This window comes from Nyctereutes procyonoides, unplaced genomic scaffold (assembly GCF_905146905.1).
Source record: "Nyctereutes procyonoides isolate TBG_1078 unplaced genomic scaffold, NYPRO_anot_genome, whole genome shotgun sequence".
In the NCBI taxonomy this organism is placed as follows: Eukaryota; Metazoa; Chordata; class Mammalia; order Carnivora; family Canidae; genus Nyctereutes; species Nyctereutes procyonoides.
This window is the reverse complement of record NW_026575119.1, coordinates 3,788,856-3,813,203: the sequence shown is the minus strand read 5'-3', so window position 1 is coordinate 3,813,203 and position 24,348 is coordinate 3,788,856. Positions and strand designations below refer to the sequence as shown.

At 36.8% G+C, this 24,348-nt stretch overlaps 1 protein-coding gene across 2 annotated transcripts in view; it reads right to left on the bottom strand.

The window, feature by feature from the left end:
- Positions 1-24,348, bottom strand: part of ODAD2 (outer dynein arm docking complex subunit 2) — a 181,727-nt gene that overhangs the window by 101,576 nt on the left and 55,803 nt on the right. For both annotated transcript variants that reach the window (XM_055334519.1, XM_055334518.1), the window contains 4 exons: positions 22,124-22,366; positions 21,485-21,595; positions 19,171-19,325; positions 16,959-17,201 (listed from right to left, as the gene is read on the bottom strand). In XM_055334519.1, the coding sequence (XP_055190494.1) occupies positions 16,959-17,201; positions 19,171-19,325; positions 21,485-21,595; positions 22,124-22,366 (752 nt within the window). The remainder of the gene's footprint in view (positions 1-16,958; positions 17,202-19,170; positions 19,326-21,484; positions 21,596-22,123; positions 22,367-24,348) is intronic.

Below are 24,348 nucleotides of genomic sequence, written 5' to 3'. Positions count from 1 at the left end.
TTAAGGTTATTTTGAAGTAATGAAAAATAGGACATTAGGATTTTAGCAGGTTTTGAATTCTGTATGCCAGGCATTTCATATAAAAGAACAGTAGAGCCTGAAGGAAATCATGAAAACCCATGAGTTCATAATAAATCCCCAAAATAGCCCTTACTGTCACTACTGGAGTTTGCTAGGGCTCCTAACAATTCAGATATCTGAAATTTGACTTTTTTTTCGAAGGAAGGAAAGGCATTTATCCTTCTGCCTTTCCTGTATTAATTATATTTCAGTTTAACCAAATAGTTAGCAATCAACTATGGGATAAACCTATAAAAATATTGTTTTATAAAGACCCCTCTTCCCTCAAAATCTCAAGGCCTCCAGAAAAAAAGATCAAATGACTTACAAAGACAAAAGAATTAGACTAGCATCAGACTTCCAAGAAAAAAAAAAAAGCTATGAAGCAAGTAAAAAATGGTGCATTTTTTTTTTACTTCAGTGAATAAAGTGGGAATAAAAGATTTTATATCTAGCAAGGCTGTCCTCTGAGTATTTATAGGAAAATAGCTTCAGTGGGTATTCACATGTATGTCTGCACAGCAAAGGAAACAGTTACACAAAGAGGCAATATATGGAATAGGAGAAAATATTTGTGAACCATAAACTGAGGAGTTAAAAATCAAAATATATAAGTAGTTCATATAAGTCAGTAGCAATCAAACAAACACCTTTATTTTAAAAATGGGCAAAGGAACAGACATTTCTTCAGAAAAGACCTACAAATGGACAACAGGTATATGAAACCAGCTCAACATCACTAATCATCAGGAAAATGCAAATCAAAGCTATAATGAACTATTGCCTCACTCCTTAAAAAATCTATTCCCCAAAAGACAGGAGATAAAAAATGTTTGCAAGGATGTGGAGAAAAGACGACCCTTGCACAATGTTGGTGGGAATGTAAGTTGGTACAGTAATTATGGAAAACAATATAGAGGTTCCCCCCAAAATGAAAAATAAACTATTGTATGATCCAGCAATCCAACTTTTGGGTATATATGCAAAGGAAGGAAATTCAGTATCTCCAAGAGATACCTGCACTCTCACATTCATTACAGCATTATTCATAATAGTCAGGATATGGAAACAACCTAGGTGTCCATCAGTAGATGAGTAGAAATTGTGAGTATATATAGAAATAATAGAATGTTATTTGGCCTTAAAAAAGAAAGAAATACTGCTATTTGTGATACAGATGGATTTGGAAGACATTATGCTAAGTGAAATTAGCCTGACACAGAAAGACAAATATTGCATGATATCACTTATATATGGAATCTAAAAAAGTTGAACTTGGATGTCCATTGATAGATAAATGGATAAAGAGATGTGGTATATATGTACAATGGAATACTATTCAGACATAAAAAGAATGAAATCTTGCCATTTGTAACAACATGGATATAGTTAAAGGGAATAATGCTAAGCAAAATAAGATAAATAAAAATACCATATGATTTCACTCATATGTGGAATTTCAGAAACAAATGAACAAAGGGTAAAAAAAGAGAGACAAACCAAGAAACAGACTCTTACCCATAGGGAATAATAGATGGTTACCAGAGGGGAAGTGGAAGGGGGGATGGGTAAAATAGGTAATGTGGATTAAAGAGTACACTTATGTGATGAGCATTGAATAATGTATAGAAGTGTTGAATCACTATATTGTACACCTGAAACTAATATAACACTCTAGGTCAACTATACTGGAACTAAAAAACTTTTTTACAAAGTTGAACTTAGAGAAACAGAATGTAATGGTGGTCACCAGGGCTAGGTGGAGGAAATGGGTCAAATGTACAATGTTTCAGTTTTAAAATACCTAAGTTCCAGAGATCTAGGGTACAGAACAGTAACTAGACTAATAATAATGTATACTGATATTTTGAGTGTTCTTATCACACACCCAAATAAATGAATAACTGTGTGAGGTAATACACTAATTAGCTTGATTGTGGAATTATTACATAAGGTACATTATATCAAACACAACGTTGTATACCTTAAATATACACAATTTTAAAACTGTCAATCATATCTCTAAAAATTAGAAAAAAGTAAAACATTTGAAACCTTATGGAATTCTGCACCCATGAATCCTTTATGAAGATTTTACTACAGGATGAATTCCAAACAATTAAAATATGATAAAAACTTCAGCAAAAACTGATTAGTGTGTGTACACGTGTGTGTATATACACATATATATGACTAAACAAGAACACAATAATGTTCAAATATTATATGTTATGACAAAGTAGAAATAATGCACTAAAAATTGGGAGGTAAAGGGGCACCTGTGTGGCTTAGCCAGTTAAGCATCTGACTCTTGAATTCAGCTCAGATCTTGATCTCAGGGTCATGAGCCTACTTAAAAAAAAAAAAAGGTAAGGGGAAGGAAAAGAAAGAGGGAAAGAAAAAACAGAATACACTTATTGACTATTATATAGAGAATAGATAGGAGTTAAAAGATAACCAGTAAAAACTGAGGAACTAAGCAGCAAAAAACGACATAACAGAAAGGAAAAAGAGGGCAGTAGAAAAATGTACAGGTACAGGACAATGACTAGAATAAAACAAGAATGCAAAACTTTCTAAATAACAACAAAAACTAGCAAAGACTACAAATCTTTTTGAAAAGCAGCAGCAAATATAATAAAATATGATTATAAAATATTATTACATTGTTGAGACCAAATGTATCAGTCATATCAACAAGTGTGACTGCATTCAATTCATTAAAAGAACAAGTATCCTGGGTGCCTGGGGTGGCTCAGGTGGTTAAGTGTCCAAAACTTGATTTTGGCTCAGATCATGATCTCAGAGTTGTGAGATCAAGTCTCATGTCAGGCCCCCACGGGCCTAGAGTCTGCTAAAGATTCTCCCTCTCACTCTGTCTCACACCCCACTCTCTCTCACTGAAAAAAAGAGAAGAAGAGCAAGTATTCTTAATTCGGTTTGCAAAGCAAGACCCATCTATATACTATTTTAAAAGGGAATACTTAAAAGAAAATTATTCAAAAAAGGCTAAAAATAAAGGGTAGGCCAAGATATCCCAAGAAAATGCAAAAAATAAGAAAGCAGGAGTAAAGATCCTGATATCAGACAAAGTAGAAATCAAGCCCAAATTCATTAAACATAACAGAGAATAGCCCTTTGTAATATTAAAAGCCAAAATTAACGACTATTAAAAAAATTTATGTGCCAAACTATATAGAACTTGCCTTTAAGAAGTAAAACTATATAAGATGTAAGAAGATACAGATAGAAGCACACTACTGATAAAAGGCTTTATTATACTATTTTTAGTATAACACAGCTTAAGTGTACAAACAATGCTAAGTAGAGATAAAAGCTAAGTAACATAATATAGTAGATCTTTAGAATATACATCAAACTCTACATTCTGTTGACAGAGAATACATTTTCATCCCAAGATGCTTTGCAAAAATTTACTTTGTATAAGCTTGTAAAAAATCACTAACTTCCATAAAAAGTAGAAATTGAAAAATTAGCCCAGTCAGACCAAAACATAGTACAAGCTTCTCCTGCTACCCAAAATTAAAGTGTTCCTATGGGATCCCTGGGTGGCTCAGCGGTTTGGCACCTGCCCTTGGCCCAGGGCGCGATCCTGGAGACCCGGGATCGAATCCCACGTCGGGCTCCCGGTGCATGGAGCCTGCTTCTCCCTCTGCCTATGTCTCTGCCCCTCTCTCTCTCTCTCTGTGACTATCATAAATAAATAAAAAAATTTAAAAAAAAAAATAAAGTGTTCCTATGAAACCTTTCATTAGCCAAAAGGGAATAGAGCAAAGAATTACCATTAATTTATATGAAAAAGTTTTTGAGCATTCCCAGACCCCAAAAATAACCTCTCCTAGGCTTTTCTGATACCTTAGGACACATCTTGCTAATGGATGCACAATATTGAGATAAAACACAGATGCTCACAAGACATAGTTCAAAGCTATGGTGGCTTGATGCTGAGATGCTGAGAGCAGTACCCAGGAAAGGAGCTTGACACTGCCACTCTCACGGCTTGGTATGCACGCTACCTCTGTAAGGGCTCACTGAGAAACGAATGCTGAATGCTATTTTTGCTTTTTGCCTTTTTTCCATAAAAGCAAAAATCTTGGGATTCCTGGGTGGCTCAGCAGTTTGGTGCCTGCCTTTGGCCCAGGGCATGATCCTGGAGTCCCGGGATTGAGTCCCACATCCGGCTCCCTGCATGGAGCCTGCTCCTCCCTCTGCCAGTGTCTCTCCCTCTCTCACACTCTCTCTCTCTCTCTCTCTGTCTCTCATTAATAAATAAATAAAATCTTTAAAAAAAGCAAAAATCTTCAGATTTCTTTTGGTTAGTGAGAACAGGTACTAATGTAGATCTTTCAAAAACATGACGTGGCATAATGTTAACTTTCAAAAAGTGGGTGATGCCTTTATATTGAGAAATAGCTAACAAAACAAAAAATTAAAAAGTTCTTCCTTGTAGAATAACAAAAAAAATCTATTAAATAATTCCTGGGCTAAAAGGAAAATAAAAACTGATATAAAAGGATTTCCAAAAAATTATGATAATGAAATCACTACATATCAACTATACAAGAGATATTTAAATCATGTCAGAGGAAAATTCATGCACAAATTACTTTTATTATTTAAACAGTAATGAAACTAAATAACTTCCTAGCTCAAAATATTAAAAAAAAAGTTACAAAATACACCAAAAGAAAGCAACAAGGAATTAATAAAGATAAAAAAAATAATTTGTGAGAGAAAGAGTGAGCGATCACAGAGGCAGAGGGAGAGGGAAAAGCAGACTCGCTGCTAAGCAAAGAGCCCGATGTGGGGATTGATTCCAGAACCCCAGATCATGACCTGCACCAGATCATGACCAGATACTTAACCAACTGAGCCACCCAGGCACCCTGGTTATTTTTAGAATCAAACAAACAATTTAAAAAAATCAAAATAGAATAACCAGATAATTTGATCAGGAAAATACTAGATGAAAGCTCACATATACCAAAAAATATATATTCACCAAATATATATATATACACAAATATATATATATATATATGTATACCATTAAAAAGACAAAATTTAAAAATCATAAGATATGACTTTGTAGACCACTTACTCAAATAAATTCTGTAATACAATGAAATTGAACATTTTACAAGGAGCAGATTGCCATAAATGACCATTAGAGTAGGGAGGATAAAGAGGTTCTATAGAAGAACTAGAGAAAGCTAATAAGGAACTAATAACACACACACACATAGTAGGGCCATTTGATTGCACAGTAGACTTCTACTGAACCTTTAAAGTCTAAGTGGTCTCATTGATCAATAAATCATTCCAGAGTAAAGAAATGAAAGAAGACTTAATTCCTTTTGTGAAGCAGGTACAACATTGATACCTAGACTTGACAGAAAAGAAAAAAAAAAAAGAAAAAGAAACAAGCCAATGACCAACGTCACTCATTTCATCAAGAAGAAAATAAATAAAATATTAGGAAACAAAAACAGATACTACACTAAGAAAACAGTACATTAGAACCAAATGAAACTTATTTCTGGAATGCAAGGTTGGTTCAGTGTTTAGAAACCCGCTTAAGGCCATATGAGTCCATAAAAGGGAAAAATCATAATGATTATTTCCATAAATGTTCAAACACTCTTTGACAAAAATTAAATACTTTTCTGATTAAAAACAACACTTTAAAATAGAAATTTATTTTTAATTTAATTTGAATTTTAAGATGATAAAATATATAATTTAGTTCTCAAGATGTTATTTTACTTGCTATAAAAATACTAGAGGCACTTCCACTAAAATCAGAAAAAAAGGCAAAGAAGACCACTAACTATACAACTATCCAGTATTATGCTAGGAAATTAGTTAATAAAATTAGACAAGAGAAATCAATTTAAAGAACTTCTAAAGAAGAGGTAAAATTTTCTCTGGAATACCCTAGGGCAGAAGTCAGCAAATTTTTCTGTAAACAGGTAGATAGTATTTTAGTTTTGTGGGTCATTCAGTCTCTGTTGCAACTATTCAACGCTGCCATTGTAGCCAAAAAGCAGCCAAAGACAGTAATATATGAATGAGTGTGACTGCGTTCCAATAAAACTTTATTTATAAAGAAAGGGTTTGGACCATGGGCTACAGTGTGTCAACCCTGTGCTTAGACAGTTAATAATAAAATGAACTCAAATAATGAGAGCATTCTGTAAGATAGCTCCATATAGAATTAATATATAAAATTTAATAGTGTTCATAGAGACAATTAATTGAGGGACATAATGGCAGGAAAAAAACCATATATAACATCAACAAAGAAGATGAAATACTTAGGAATGACCTGAACAATAATGCACAAAATCCACATTAAGGAAACTTTACTCTTCAAAGTGAAAAATCTACACTTCAACAAAGAGTCCTATAATTTCACTATGGTTATGGAGGATGTTAAGGGAAGCTGGATAAAGGGTATATGGGAAATCTCTCTATTTTTGCAACTTTTCCATAAGTCTGGTGCTACTATAAAAGTTAGGTGATCCCTGGATGGCTCAGTGGTTTAGCGCCTGCCTTTGGCCCAGGGCGTGATCTTGGAGTCCCGGGATCAAATCCCTCGTTGGGCTCCCTGTGTGGAGCCTGTTTCTCCCTCTGCCTATGTCTCTGCCTCTCTCTCTCTCTCTCCCTCTCTCCCTCTCTCTCTCTGTCTCTATGAATAATAAATAAATAAGTCTTAAAAAAAAAGTTTAAAAAATGTTTTTAAAAAGTTAAGATCCTGACATGTAGAAAATAAATCATGGATATTTATTAAGTTTTTAGCTTCTATGCTTTTTATTTTGGATTTTTACAGTCTTTTGATAGAAAATTACATTTTGCAAACTCAAGTGTTTTTTGCAATGTTGTGTGATTTCATATACCTGAAAGCCAGATTACTTCCAGATGAATTCTGTACATTTCAAGTAGATATTAAGTCAAGAAGAAGAGAAAATTCAGCACAAAAAATCTACTTTTTCACGAACTTTGTATGTCAGAATGCTGTTCCATTTTAGCTCCTGGGTAAGGGCATAATTAATATGAAATAATTCATATTGAGTTTCTAAAAGCAGTCATCTGAAGTACTGAAAAAAGCCAATAGAGTTTTATGAAATCATTGGTTTCTCAAAAATCATTTTTGATTCAGTAGCCAAATTGTTATTATTAAGATGTTTCTGATTCTTATTTAAAAGGGAGAACTGCTTATGCATTCTATTGCACAAAGTTCATAAAACTGTGCTATGAGTATATGTTTATCCTGCTATGTGACCTAAGCCTTAGCCACAGCCACAGAAAAATCACTAAAACATAAAACTGCTAGTCATTAAAATAAGTTCCTAACCTAAGAATTATATCAGACTCACATGCGGGAGAGGTATTTGTTTGTCATTTCCTTACCATTTACCTGAAAGCTCAAAGATGCAATAAATCCTACAAATCTAGCAAGAACAGCCATGCCTGAAATATGATGCCAAGAGCAATGCTGTTTGGATTCTTACCAAGTTCAAAACACTGTTTTCTGAAACCACCTTAGTGCGTTTATAAAAACATTTGTGGGAAAACCGTATTTACGAGTACAAAAGGATCCATCAACCTCTTGTTGCACAAGGAAGGACAATTTTGTCATTATCTTATGAGGCCTTCTCAGAGAATTTGACAGTTTTGAACTCTTTTGCTCTTTTAAATGTTCTCTTTCCTTTCTTTCTTTCTTTTTTTTTTCAATAACTCATTTAATTTCCCTCACAACTCTTGCTGATTCTTCTCAGTTTCTTTATAGGTACTTCCTGTACATTGCTTCTCCCTGAAAGGTCAGGTTCAAGTAGGATCCTGTTCATTCTGCTTTCATCCTCACAATCTCTCATGTACAGCTATGACTTCAGTTACCAAATATTATGACACTATGTCTAACCTGCATCTCTATCCTGAGCTTTAGACACGACTAAATCCAATAACTGGTCGCCATCAGCACATGAACATGCCATGGGAACCTCAGTGTCCACCCAACTGTAACCGAATTCACCATCCATTCCATAAGAAATGTTTGTTGGGTGTCTACCCTGAGCCTTGGACTATGTTAGGTACTATAATGATGTACAAATTGATTTCATTCCTCCCCTAGTCAAGTTCCCTTCTGTACTGTACCTATATCCCCCATGTCAGTAAGTGGTGGTACCATTATCTATCTAGTTGCCAAAGTCAGAAACCTAAATATGCATATGATATCAAAGCAACATACTGTACATCTTACACTCACATAAGGTGACACATCAAATTTATTCAATTAAAAAAAAGAATCCTAAATATTATCCATCACTACTCCTTCTTCTTTAGAACTCATGTTTAATCATTCACCGGGTTTTATTCATTCTTCCCCTTTATATCTCTTTAATCTGTCAATTTCTTTATTTTTTATTATATTATATTCCACTGGCTTAGTTTAAGCCACCTTCACCTCTGGCCTACAATGATCCCTTAACATGGTCCTCTGTCTCATGCTATACTTAAAACCCTTCAGTAACTTTCAGTTAACTTTCAAACAAAAAGTAAATGTATTAGCATGATGCAAAGGCCTGAATTGTAATTGCCTATTTACATATCAATGCCACACCCTTCAAGCTTCTAATTGCAGGTGAGAGTTTAAAGTGAGTTATTCACCATTTAGGGGCCACTTGTTCTCAACTTAAAGCAAATTAAATAGCATGATTAATTTGATGCAAAAGTAACATAGAAACAAGGAATTCATCTGTAGATGAGTACAGATACTAGACAGTCTGACTTTAATTTTCTATTTACGTATTATCATTTTAAATTGTTATTAATCGAACCCACTGCTACATGAACATTTACCCAGTATTTATTACATAAGTACTTTACACATATTAATTAACACAGTCATCACAACAATCCAATGAGATAGGTATCCTTACCATTCCCATTTTATATATGTTGTAACCAAGGCATCAAGCAGTTTAATAATTTGCCAAAGGAAACATAGTTGGTAAGTGATAAGACTGGCCTCCAAGCAATGGTTCCAGAATCTATGCTTTTTTTAAAGATTTATTTATTTATTTGAGGGGGGAGAGGCAGAGGGAGAGAGAGAATCTCAAGCAGACTGCATGCTGACTGCGGGAGGCTGATGCAGGGCTCCATCTCAGGATCCTGCGATCATGACCAGAACTGAAACCAAGAATCAGATGCTTAACTGACTGAGCCACCCAGGCGCCCCAGAATAAAAGGGGATTATGAAAGGTATTAAACAAAAACTTTAATTTTGTAATGATACGTATTTATCATATAGACTATATAGAAACATATAAAGAAGAAAATAAGAAGTGATCCCAAATCCTGCCTTTCAGAAATAATGATCATTGATAATTAATGTAAATGATTCTGAACATTTCTTTATGCCTAAAGCTAAACAGGATGGATAGACAGAGAAAATGGATGCATAGATGATAAACAGATAAGAGAATGTTGTATACAGTATCTACTGATTCCTTTATGTGAAAGAGGATAACATTTACACACTGACTCACTTATCTTGTATTTGTTTTATTTTTATCAGATAGTTGTATTGTTAAATTATTATCATTAGTATCTATACAATAGTATGATTCCTCCAATGATAACTCCTCCATTATTTCCTTAGTTTAATATTTAAAGAAACTCAATGGTCTCCACTGATACATTTTAGCCATATTTTGCTGTTTTATTTATTTATTCATGATAGACATAGAAAGAGAGAGAGAGAGAGAGAGAGAGAGAGAGAGAGAGAGGCAGACACAGGAGAAGGCAGAAGCAGGCTCCATGCCGGAAGCCTGACATGGGACTCAATCCCGGGACTCCAGGATCGTGCCCTGGGCCAAAGGCAGGCGCTAAACCGCTGAGCCACCCAGGGATCCCTAGTTTGCTCTTTTAAAATACTTTAATTTCTTGATTGACTTTCTGTAATTGGCAATTTTTTTCAAGAAGATCTAGTACTATGTTTACCGAATCCTTGCATGATTGAGAATGTGCTACTACCTTCACACTTGAAGAACAACTGGGCTGGATGTGAAATTCTTGGGTAATATTTTTTTTCTACCTCACAATGTTAATCTGAGGGATTTGATCCTTCAATTAATGTTTTTTGACCTTAAAAGAAGTTGTGGAGGAATATGAAGGCATTTTGTCCTCATGGTTTGTTCTTTTGCCTAGATATATTTGTTTTTTCCTTTGCTTTTGAGATACAAGTAGATTTATAAGGATGCATTACTGTAGGCTATTCTGTATCAATATTACTAAGGTCTTGTTGGGTCTTTTGGCCTACAGAATCACATAAAATTTTTTTCTATTGTTATCTTTAATTAAGATCATATTCCACTGGTTCTAGCCTCTTCTTAAGGAATATCCATTATGTTTAAGTTGGGTCTCCTTGGGTTCCATATTTACCAATTTCCCTATTGTAATATTAATATATTCTTCATTTCATTTTACATTTCCTATATACCACTTGTCTGATGGTGTTTTTGGTTGTGTCTATCACACTTCTTTTGCATCTATTCAGACTTTAAGTTCAGTAATTTTTTTATTTCTCTTCTGAGCTCTGACAACTAGTTTGTCATAACAACTTAAGTTGTCTTATAAAGTCTTTTTGTAAAATTTTATGTAATTTCTTTTGGCTCCTTTATTATGAGGGAGTATACTGTCTTAATAGCCTTGTGATTGTAGGGAAATTTTTTGTCTGAATCTATCTGTTTCTTTTTATGATGGAATTACCTCAAAATCCTACAAAAATCTGCTATTCTCTTTGCCTTGTGAACACATCTCTTTCATTCAGTTTTGAGCATTCAAACAGTCAATCTGGCTTACTCCAAATCTCTAAAAATTTATAGCTTCATTGTGTTGTAATACAGCAGTCATAGTCTCTAGTATTCTTTTCACTCCAAGGGGTCTCCAACAGTCTGCTTGGGCTAGAAGACTGCTGTAGACAATATAAAATAACATGTACATATGACTTTTCGTTAGGCTCCACTTCTGGTGTTTTACGTGTAAAACTAGGTCTCTGATGGGAAATTCCTCACTTCTTCCAAGGCCTATTTACTCCCCTAGTCTCTGTTATGAAGGGAAAAAAAAGGTTGGCTATACATTTCATGACCATGACACTTATTTGGGGGGAAACCTCGAGATATGAAGCAGCATGTGTTAGCTGTCAACATATTACACACAGGTCAGTAATTTACCTACATTTTTCAGGTGTGTTTTACATTTAAGATTTGGAACTGTGGCATTTCCTTGTTTGAGAGGACATACCTTTTTCCTATTTCTCTTCTTTTTTTGTAGTTTTCATATTAACCAGAAGTCAAATGTTGCATAAAGTTATTCAAACTAGTACTGTATATTTACAAATAATGTTTGTTTATAGCCATTTCATTATCTACTCTAACATAGTAAAATTACTTGTCTGTCTCCTCAACTCAGTCAGAAAGTCCTTGAGGCTTGCTGTTTATTACTGAGTTGTTCTTTCATTACATTTTGTTGCTTCGAAACCTATGTTAAGATTCAGAATAAGAAAACTATATGGGGTCCCCAAGTGGCTCAGTCGGTTAAGTCTTAGGCTCAGGTCAGGATCCCAGAGTCCTGGGATTGAGTCCTGTATTGGGCTCCCTCTCAGCAGGGAGCTTGCTTCTCCCTCTTCCTCTGCCTATTGTTCCTTCTGCTTGTGTTCTGTCAAATAAATAATCTTAATTTAAAAAAAAAAGAAAAATATGTAGCTGTTTTCTCTGGCTTTTCCTTGAATGGGTTCAACTGAAAAATCAATATAACAATTTGCCTAATATAGTTATATTAAAAAGAGTTTGAAGGCCCGTTGTAAAAGTAATGTAATGATGACATTTAGAAGTAATTTTTACAGGTCAACTAGATAACCTGGTAATGACTTATGTGGAAATCATCAAATCAGAGATACAGAATAGAAGGAGGGGTTTTGCAATAATGAATTCTAACCTATACGAATGGAATTCAATATATTTGTTATTTATTATTGGAGCAGAACAGAAAATCCAGAAATAAATCCATACTTATGTGGTCAATTAGTTTTTGACAAAAGAGGAAAGAATATGCAATGGGAAAAGACAGTCTTTTCAACAAATGGTGTTGGGAAAACTGGACAGCTACATGCAAAAGAATGATACTGGACCACTTTCTTATATTATACATAAAAGTAAGCTCAAAATGGATGAAAGACCTAAATGTGAGACCTGAAACCATAAAAATCCTTTAAGAGAGACGTCTGGGTGGCTCAACGGTTGAGCAGTCTGCCTTTGGCTCAGGGTGTGATCTCAGAGTCCTGTGATTGAATCCCACATCGGGCTTCTGGCATAGAGCCTTCTTCTCCCTCTGCCTGTGTCTCTGCCTCTCCCTCTCTCTCTCTGTGTGTATCTCTCATGAATAAATAAATAAAATATTTTTAAAAATCCTTGAAGAGTGTGCAGGCAGTAATATCTGACACCGGCCATAGCAACATCTTTCTAAGTATGTCTCCTGAGGCAAGGAGAACAAAAGCAAAAATAAACTATTGGGACTTAATAAAAATAAAAAGCCTTTGCATAGCAAAGGAAACAATCAACAAAACTAAAAGGCAACCACCTGAATGGGAGAAGATATTTGCAAATGACAGATCCACAATAAAAGGTTAGTATTCAAAATATATAAAGAACTTATATAACTCAACAGCCAAAAAAAATAATAACCCAATTTAAAAAAAGGCAGAAGACATGAACAGAGATTTCTTCAAAGAAGACATACAGATGGCCAACAAACACATGAAAACATGCTCAACATCACGTGGCATCAAGGAAATACAAATCAAAACCACAATGAGATATTACCTCACACCTGTCAGAATGGCTAAAATCAGTAACATGTGAAACAACAGGTGCTGGCAAGGATGTGGAGACAGGAACCCTCTTGCAGTGTTGGTGCGAATGCAAACTGGTACAACCACCCTGCAGTATGGAGGTTCCTCAAAAAGTTAAAAATAGAGCTACCCTGTGATCCTGGAATCACACTACTGAGTATTTACTTCTAAAATACAAAAACACTAATTCAAAGTGATACATGAACCTTTATGTTTATTGCATTTACAATAGCCAAACTACTGGAAGAGGCCCAAGTGTACACACACACACACACACCGATACACACAGTGGAATATTATTTAGCCATAAAAAGAATACAATTTTGCCATTTGCAATGACATGGATGGAGCTAAAGCATATAATGCTAAGTGAAATTAGAGAAAGACAAATATCATATTCTCTCTCATGTAGAATTTAAGAAACAAAACAAATAATAAAGGAAAAAATACAGAGAGAGACAAACCAAGAAACAGACTCATCACTATAGGGAAAAGTTGATGGTTACTATATACATTATACACTCTACTTTCAAGATGAAGCTTGAGAGGTAGAAAGGGGCCAGGAGGCAAATGCTTTGAATACCAGGGTAAGGAACTTAGGTTGGGTTTTCAAAGCTTGAGAGGGCATTGATAGTTCTTTAGGCCAAGAAAACAACCCTATCAGACCTACAGTTTAGAAGAATAAATTTCAGTGCCATGCAGGGAGGTGTGGAAAGGGAGAGATGTGAGATGAGACCAAATAGGACCTGCTTCAATTGTCCAGGTAAGAGATGCCAGAACCTCAACTGAAGGCAGAGTGCAGGAGGATACATTCAGAACAAGTTCAGAGGCAGCTGGTGTCATTGGCAGATGTGAGAGACAAAAAGTAAGCAAGAGCCAAAGATCAAAAGAAATACATAAACCCAATACTGACAAGTGTTTATCATGTGCTACTGAACACCATGTGTTTTTCCGAAAGAGAAATACAATAGAAAACTGTTTTATAAGCCCTTCTTTCCTTGAAGTTATCATGCGTACAGCTAGTGTTCCTTGGTGTCTGAAATCCCTGAGCCTAAGGTTCCAGAAGCCAAATCCAAAAAGAATTATAGAGGCTTTGGTACTTTTATTCCAGATATGCGGTGAGATGAGACTCATATTAACAGTGTTTCAGGGCTGTCTTAGAAGTTGCAGGCTTCCCATGAAGGAAGAGGACCTTCATGAACACAAATGAGTCACAAAAACCAGGAAAGTGAGAAGAAAGAGGGCACTACCAGAGACAACCGGCATAGGGTAAAAGCTTCTGGTACCAAATGGTGAAATAGATAGGAAATAATACATTTCTGCAGGGTTGTATGTATGGCCCCAAAGTATGATGCTCTGTATGCACGGGAATGGTGCTCCTTAGAGTTGTGCAGGATATATCCTTACACAGCAGCCCTGGGTGCCTGGTCATACATACTGAAGAGCTGAATGAAGGAGTGAATCAGAACGAAATGATATGGGAGATACATAGGAGAGTCATATGATTAAAAGATTATAGGTGTGACTCATGGATCCAACCAACCATCTTAATAAACACTGCTCTCCTGGACTGAAGTGGACAGAAAAAGATGAAATGAAGGAAGGTTGTCAGATCTCTGGGATTATATAGGTTAGGCCAATAGAGCTAACCAATTGCCAAATAACTTGGTGTTCTTTCAGACATAGCCAGGATTCATGGGTCTAGGAATCAGGGAATGGAAATGAGAGTGGTACCTACGACTCACTATTACCCCCTAGTGACTGATCCACTAGCAAATTTTTTGCTTCCTGTTCCTGTGACCTTATACTTTGCTGGTTTAGAGGTCTTTGTCCCACAGGGAGGAAGGCTTCCACTAGGAGACACAACAATGGTTACACTGAATTGAAAATTAAACCTGCCTCCCAGGCACTCTGGCCTCCCTGTGCCTCTAAATCAATAAGCAATGGAGGGAGTTACTGTGTTGGCTGGGGTGACTGATCCCAATTATCAAGGGACTGCTACTCCACAATGGAGGTAAAGAAGACTATATCTGGAAAACAGGAGATCCCTTAGGGCATCTCTTAAGTATTACCATGCCCTGTGATTAAGGTAGATGGAAAACTATAACAACCCAATCTAGGCAGGAATACTAATGGCCCAGACCTTCAGGAATGAAGGTTTGGGTTACCCCACCAGGTAAAGAACCACAACCAGCTAAAGTGCTTGCTGAAAGCAAAGGGAATATGGAATGGGTCATGAAAGAAGGTAGTTGTAAATACCAGCTAACCACATGGCCAGTTACAGAATGAGTACTGTGATTGTCACAAATACTCCTTATTTTGTTATGGATTGTGTGTGTGTGTGTGTGTGTGTGTTTCTTTTCTTCCCTCTTATCCTCTTATCATGTAAATGAGACATTAACTTTCTATCATAGTTTTTAAGTATGATGAACTTTACATCAGTGTATTTATAGGATATCAAGGAAAAGAATAAACATCATCCAAGAACTTTGCTTCCTCTTCTAAGAAAAGGGCTAAGTACATTTTCAGTGGTACACTGGATAGTTGTATAGTGGTAGGCAGGAATACGGCCTTGTTATTATCTTTCTATGGAGATTAAGTATGGTTTAAGGAGATGCATGAGTGGGTACCAAGTTGACAAGGGGTGGATATGTGATGGTTAATGTTGATGTGTCAACTTAGCTGGGTTAAGGGATGCCCAGATACTTGATCAAACTTTTTTTTTTTTTTTTTTTTTTTTTGAGAGAGAGAGCATACATGCCAGCAGGGGGACCAGAGCAAGAGGGAGAACCTCAAGCAGGACCCATACTCAACATAGAGCCTGATGTGGGACTTGATCTCACAACCCTGAGATCATGACCTGAGCTGAGATCAAGAGTCAAGTGCTCAACTAACTGCGCCACTCAGGCGCCCCTGCTCAAACATTGTTTTGCATATTTCTGTGAAGGTGTTTTCTGGGATGAGATTGATATTTAAATTGGTGGACTTTGAGTATAGCAGATAATCCTCCATGACTTAGTGGGCCTCATCCAATCAGAAGTCCTTAGTAGAAAAAAAAGGCTGACTTCTTCTGAGCAAGAAGGAATTCTGCCAGCAAACTGCTTTTGACCTCAAAATGCCGCTCTTTCCTGAGTCTCCAGCCTGCAGCCTTGGGACTTGCCAAGCCTCCGCAATCACCTGAACCAATTCCTTAAATCTATCCCCCCTACTCCTCCCACCTTTCTCATCCTGTTGGTTCTGGTTCTCTGGATAACCCTCATACAATATTTGGCCCATATGGATTCTTGCCTTTCTGCACACACACACACACACACATACACACACACACACACACAATCATATTTCATGTAAATATATTTACATTTAATTTATACACAAATATGTTTATATTTTTAAATATATATTTATGTATGTATATATAATCTCTATATAATCTTGCTATTGTTCTTACGTTGTACAACATTTAAGTCTTTTCTTCCTAATTAGACAAAAATTTGCTTAAGGAACAAGATCACAGCTTAAAACTCTTTGTCTCTTTCCCTTGTTAGTTCACAGCTAACTCGTTAGGTGCTTAAAATATGTTTGCTGAATTGAATTGAGAAACAAGGATACTGTGAGAATGCTATCTAGAACTACCTGGGGTCTCAGTTAGATAGATAGATAATTCTTCCTTAGGAAGCAGAGAAAAATTTTGTTGATTATATGAAGGTTTCCAGGTGGGATATTAATTACTGGGAATGTTAAGTCCTCCCAATATGCCCAGCCTCAGCCCTCCAGCTTATCCAAAGGAAAAATGTGGCTCTGTATCTCATGACTGATAATCTTGTGGTTATTTATAAGTAAATCCATTTTACTTTTTCACCATTTATGCACGCCAATTCTAAGTGATGACACTATTCTATTATGACCTGAGCATTTCCCCTAACACTCTCAAATAAAATCTTTCAGTTGTGAAGCTACTTACATCATACTTTCAGGTTCTACTGCACAAGCACCAACTGCTTTTGTGACATTGACAAGAAGAGTTTGGTTTATTCCAACAAGGAGGTTTACGAGCGGTTGAATGCCACCACATTTCCGGACAAGGACACGGTTTTCATATTCCTGACAACATTCTCCCAATGCACCAACCACATTCACAAGTACTTCTTCAGGCTGGTCAGTTAAAAGTCCCACCAAAGTTTCAATGGCTTTGTATTCTCGAAACCTAAGTTCATCACAAGAAAAAGAGATAGGGGGAGGGAAAGAGAGGAACGATATTACTTTTGGTATAAAATCAACTGATAATATTAATAGCACAAAGTTGCCAAATGCCAACCATATGCTCACTCAGTCCTTACAAAAACCCTATGATGCAAGTACGACCACAATCCCCATTCTCAGAAAGCTCATTTGAAGCTTGGTACACAGCGATGCTGGCATCCATATCTAGCCATCTGCACCTTTAATCACTATACTATACAGTCTCTAAGACAACTACAACTTCTTCCAAATGACAGTGTCAGCGGTTCTACTATTCTACAAGTGTTTTTCCCATGTCATAGAGACTATTTTACATGAACAAAGCAAAAATAAATCTATCTTCTGTTAAGTAAGATGTGAATTTCTTATTAAATCATCACACTGAGGGGCACTTGGGTGGCTCAGCTGACTGAGCATCTGACTCTTGATTTCAGTGCAGGTCATGATCTCAACATTCAGAGATCAAGCCCCCAAGTTGGGCTCCATGCTCAGTGGGGAGTCTGCTTGAGATTCTCTCTCTCCCTCTCACCCTCCCCCCACACATGCATACTTTCTCTCTCTCTCTCTCTCTCTCTCTCTTTCTCAGGTAAATAGAAAGAGCCTTTCTTTTTTTAAGAGCCTCCCTTGCCCTTCCCAGCACGTGCTGGAGCTCAGCGCGAGCCCTCGATAAGCCCTTGGCCTCCTGCATGTGGAAGAGGTAGACTGCACCCGCCCCCAGCAGCACTCCCACGCTGGGGGTCCAGAGGAGTATGGCAACTTCCCTGACCCCTCCTCCAGCTGCCAAGGCACACAGCAGTGCCAGCAGAAGCAGCCCTAGGCCAATCACGTAGCCAGCGAAGGTGGCCCACCAAGGAGCTTGAGCCACGCCCAGGTCCAGCTCTGTCCAGGCCTCCTTTAATACGCTGATCAACCTCGACCTTTCTGCTGGTCCCTGAGTGGGGTCGGGGGTGTGTTGCGGGGGGCTGTGTCTCACACACAGAGTAGCCATCAGGGCTTCGTGATCAGAGAGGGGGATGCCTGAGGATCTTAAAAAAAAAATCATCACACTGAGACAAAGAAGGGTTGCCTCAGAATATCCATCATAGGGCATAAGAATTCTAAAAGTATATGAAGAGATAAATTTGAAGATTAAAATAAATCAGTTTACAAGTATTTTAAAATTCAATGAAATAATTTGAAAATGACTACTCTTTAACTGGTTAACAGGCATTCAGCTGACTCAATTATCTTTAAAAAAGGAAAAAGAATGGAACCACTTCCATCTCTAAAGATTCAGTGGGAATTCAACCCCTCACCATCACAGGTCTCTACAAGAAATCAGAGATACTTATAATTTAAACAGCTGCCCCAAAGAAAAAGAACCCATTCACACAGACTATGTCAGCAAGTCCTTTAGTGAGGCACAGAAAACCATTGCCAGGTGGTGGGATGGGAAGTAGAAGTCTTTCATTTCTAAAAATACCTTGATTCTGCCAAATTGGTCTAGAAGGTACATGTATAAAAACTACAGGAGTTGTATTAGGATCGATTCTTTATTAAAATAACACTATGGGAATGTAGTTTAATGGCCATAATTTTATGCATCCATACTTTTATTTAGAAACATTTATATATTGGGGCACCTGGATAGCTCAGTTGGTTAAGTGCCAGCCTTTGCCTCAGGTCATAATCTTAGCATCCTGGGATCAAATCCCATGTTGGACTCCCCGCTCAGTGGAGAGTCTACTTCTCCCTCTTCCTCTTTCCCTCACCTTACTCATGCTCTCTCTCTCTCTCTCTCAAATAAATAAAATCTTTTTAAAAATTTACATATTAATAAGAGAAGATCTTAGTTGAAGGACTCACTATACACAATGTAGTTTCAGTGAGTTAAGAATACAGCTATTCCTCAATGGCCATGTTTTTATTATAGAATATTGAAATGCTTCTCTTACTTGGTCACATTCTCTTTGCTGATGGAACATTTCCATATTGCCCCAGTGACAGCAGCCAACCGTTCTTTATTGTCAGTGTTATTGAGTAGACTGGCCAGGGGTTTAAGTCCTCCGTGCAGTCTAACCAGGTCACGGGTTTCCTTATCTTCAGCACACTACACAAAAAGTCAAATCAGAGGCTGTCAGTGATGAAGGCATATCAAGCTTCCAGTGATTGCTAAAGGCTGACATTCTGGTGGCTACAAAACTTCTTTTCAGAGAGTATCATTTTCTGAAGGGGCCTTCAAGTAAAATATAATTCTCCTTTATATTGGCAGTTATCTGACAGTGTCTCTCTTCCCTTACATGATTTTGGCAATGTCTAGAACTTTCTACATGCTTGGAAATTCTTCCAAGCTGTTCTGAGGTAGTGTGGGCTTCCATGAAGATAGAAAGAGAGGTTGGTAAGAAATCTAGACTACCACATGCATGGACAGAGAATTTCTGCAGTCATGCAATCCCCAGTCTCGGGAAAGTATAGAAAAGATAGCTGAGTGATAAAGCTTTAGTCTGATCTTCAATACTTCTGCCCCCAAATCTAAGAGATGAGCATTTCCCTAATAGAGTTTCTATGCTCTGAACAGTTAGTTATATCAATAGCAAATGGCATTATATTCATATATATTTGTCCAGAAGTTTGTGTCATCCTTTGAGATAAGTATTATGTTTATCCATGTTCGTGTCATCTTTTGAAGTAAATATGTACTGCATAGATGTTCCCAGCTTATCATGATTCCCAGGTTTGAGAGAAAAAAGATGCTAAATTTGGTGTATATATATGTTATCATCCTAGGCATACAGTTGGTTGTGAGACCACATGATACAGATGCATGTCATGCATCATCTGTGAAGGCCACTAGAAGAAATCCTCACAGTAAATGCACACAAGGCACCTGCCATTTTATCTTCTATTTATGATTTTCAGTTTTTTACATTGCAACTTCTAAAAACTTAATCACTATTTCTAACCAATCCTTCATAATTACTCATATGAGGCATGTATGCAAGTCAAGGATAGATAGATAGATAGATAGATATATCCTTGTTATGAGTTGTGTTTCCTTAAAACTGATATATGTCAAAGTCCTAACCCCTGTACCTCAGAATGTAACCATATTTGAAGATAAAATCTTTAAAGAGGTAATTAAGGTTAAAAAAGGTCACTGAGGGATCCCTGGGTGGTGCAGCGGTTTGGCGCCTGCCTTTGGCCCAGGGCGCGATCCTGGAGACCCGGGATTGAGTCCCACGTCGGGCTCCCGGTGCATGGAGCCTGCTTCTCCCTCTGCCTGTGTCTCTGCCTCTCTCTCTTTCTCTCTCTGTGACTATCATAAATAAATAAAAATTAAAAAAAAAAAGTCACTGAAGTGGGCTCTAACCCAATATAATTGGTATCCTTAGAAGAAAATATTAGGACACAGAGGAAGGAACATGTGGAGACATGTGAACATGAAGATGACTATCTACAAGCCAAGGAGAGAGTCTCCAGAAAGAATCAATGCTATCAACACCTTGATCTCAAACTTGTAACCTCCAGAACTGTAAGGAAATAAATTTCTGTTATTTAAGACACCCAGTGTATGGTATTTTGTTATGGCAGCCCTTGCAAACTAATACAATTCTCTACTGACATGAACCCCTTTCTCTAACTGTCATTTTGGCATACTGTCACTGTGCACATTTTAAAATGTATTCCTCTAGGAAATCAGCTCTGATTTCTCTGATAGGTAGAGGCTGGAATGGCCAGTAAGCAGCCATCTACTAATTTGTCAAGGCTAACTTTTCTTCCATTTTCTGATGTACTATGAAATGCATAACTCACAAAAAGCTAATGAAGATTAAAATAATAAAAAGATACAACAGGAATACACACACACACACAAGCACACACTCATTCATCATCCATCTGTCTTGGCAGAAGATAAATATCCCAAGATCAGTATGTTTGAACAGGGTACTTGAAAAGCAATATAAAGGCACCATGCATATATTTAGCTATTTTACACTAAGTAACTTGTTTTAGGAGACAAAGATATATAAGTACCTTCTAGAAATGTACATAATCAAGATATGTTGGAGCAGCCTTCTCTCTCTCACATACACAGGCATCTATCATTAGCACAGTGATGCAGACCTGTGTGTGCAGAAAAATCCCTGGGGATTCTTGCTAAAAATGCAGATTCCTGAGTCATAGCCCCAGAGAATGAAACTTCATATTTAGAAATGCCACCTTAACTATATGAAGAACACCACAACTTTGCTGGGGAGTCTACCATACCTGGTAGATGGCCATGGCACAGTGTTCCTGTAGTTGTTCATTCTCACTATTTAAGTTCTTCACTAGATTTTCAATGATCCTTTCTGCTTTGATTGCAGCTCGGTAGTTTTCCTAAGAATACAAATTTAAATATTTTTTTAAGGATTTTATTTATTTATTCATGAGAGACACAGAGAAAGAGAGTCAGAGACAGTGGCAGAAGGAAAAATAGGCTCCATGCAGGGAGCCTCACATGGGACTTGATCCCAGGATTCCAGGATCACACCCTGGGCCAAAGGCAGGTGCTAAACCGCTGAGCCATCCAGGAATCCCTTAAATTTAAATATTTACATGTGTAATGCATGAATATAAATATCTATTTACATTTACTAATAAGTATGCCAAACAAACTTTCTTAAAAAACACTAAAGTCCAAGATTAACACAACTGTATCATAAGAGAATTTAGTCAACATTTTAAAAAATACATCACACAGGTAACCATTTAATTAATGTTCTATTAGTTTCATCTTCTCTTTCTAAAGAACTGCTGACTTCTCAAAAAAAATCCTTAGCAGTCACAATAATCTTAAAAATTATTATTCAACTAAAAAAAAGTTAATGTAAATGAAAACAAGGGAAGCAGAGCTGGCTTGAGTACCTCTGATGCACATTCTTGCAATGTCCCCACCACTGGAATTAGCATGTTTTCATGAGAAGTCTTCAGTAAGTGAGCCAACAAAGGAATGCCGCCGGCTTTACGAATGGCTTCTTTATTCGCATAACTCTTACTACAGCTCCATAATGCCAGTGCCCCACAGCGAGCTACTTCCACGTCTCTGGCATCATACAGACTTGATTGAGCTGGTTCTGCTGAACTCTGTGCACAGTCCAGTAAAGCGACCTACAAAAACAGATAAATACAATGTATGTGGGAATCTTTAAAATAAAACAACATTTCCCACAACAGTTACAGGGCTGCTACCAAGCTAACTTCCATCAAAAATAAGAATACTTCTACGAATTAATTTTCGTACTACACAGAAATAGAGAAAGCAAAGAAACAAAACCCTTCAAAATATACCTTCCTCCAGGTTTAGGAGCCTTTACATTTCCTTCCTACAAGAAATTTAATCTCACCAAGATTGTATTAATATTAATATGGCTGTTACATTTATATTAACAAGATTTGTATACTATATCCGCAGCCCGGGTTCTTACAATCCTTCCCTGCATGGATGCATTCTTTCTGCTTGCTCAGAAAACTTCTGCCCAGGTTTCTACCAGGTGTGCCTCTTTCGAGATCTATCTCCATCTAAGTGCCCAAACCCCACTGTGGTCAATGGCCTCCTGCCTGCTCTTCTTTTAACCTCCATTCCCTTGCTCTGATGTCATAACAAGCCCACTCTTCCATCTCTGTACTGAGTGATCTCCCTCTCTTCCCATTTTAGTGAGGGACTCTTATCTGTATGTCATCTACCCTCATATTGTTAGCAAACCAAAAATGGATTACCCATCCTGATCTTTCTCAGATGTGTTCTCAACTTAGTAATTACAAGCCTATTAATGGTTGATCTATTACTCTTCTTTCCCATTCCTAACTTAGCTATCATGTAAGATTATATTAAAATGGGTAGCATTATCTTGACTAAGAAATTGCAATTCAGGTACCAAATTCTAGGTCCCCAAATGTGATATATAAGACTCTCATAAAAGAAATTTACTGGGATCCCTGGGTAGCGCAGCAGTTTAGCGTCTGCCTTTGGCCCAGGACGCGATCCTGGAGACCCAGGATCGAATCCCACGTCGGGCTCCCGGTGCATGGAGCCTGCTTCTCCCTCTCCCTGTGTCTCTGCCTCTCTCTCTCTCTCTCTGTGTATGTGACTATCATAAAATAAATAAAAATTAAAAAAATATATTTAAAAGAAATTTACTAAAATTTATAGTTTTAAGTTACAGTATTCATTTATTCTATACATTATTCATAATTCCAGTAGACAGCCACATAAGCCTAATGTATTACTTCATTACTTAAGCAGAACACTGATAATCATACTAATAATTACCTTTCCCCAACATTTTATTATGAAAAATTTTCAAACATACACAATGGCTGAAACAGTTGTACGGTGATTATACAGCAAAAAATGTATACATCCCCTAGATTCTATAATTAACATTATCACATTTGTTTTATCTCATAGCTAACCATCTATTTATCCATCTATGCAGCCATAAATCTATCTTATTTTTGAAGCAAATAATTACACTCTATTGTGATCTACAGATTACAAGTGACATCAGACAGTCCCCAATTTATGATGGTTCAACTTGTTTTTCAACTTTACTATGGTGTGAAAGTGATATGCATTCAGTAGAAATCCTATTTGGAATTTTATCTGAGCTAGTAATATGTATGTTACATTCTTGTGATGCTGGGCAGTGGCAGCAAGCCTCAGCTCTGTCAGCCACAACATCACAAGGGTAAGCAACTGATATGGTTACAACCATTTTGTTCCCAATCTGTAGCCATTGTGTTTTCACTTTCTGTATAGTATTCAGTAAATTACAGGAGATATCAATGCTTTATTATAAAATAGGCTTTGTGTTAGATAATTTTGCCCAACTAGAGGCTAAGAGAAGTATTTTGAGCATGTTTAAGGTAGGCAAGGCTAATCTGTGATATTCAGTATGTTAGCTGTATTAAATGCATTTCAACTTAAATGCATTTCAACTTACGGTATTTTCAACTTACAATGGGTTTATCTGGACATATAACTCCATTGTAAATCAAGGAAGATCTGTACACAGAATCTCTCAGCAAATTTCTAAACACATTTCACTGTGTATGCATTCCTGTTAAACGCATATTGATTCAATGTATAT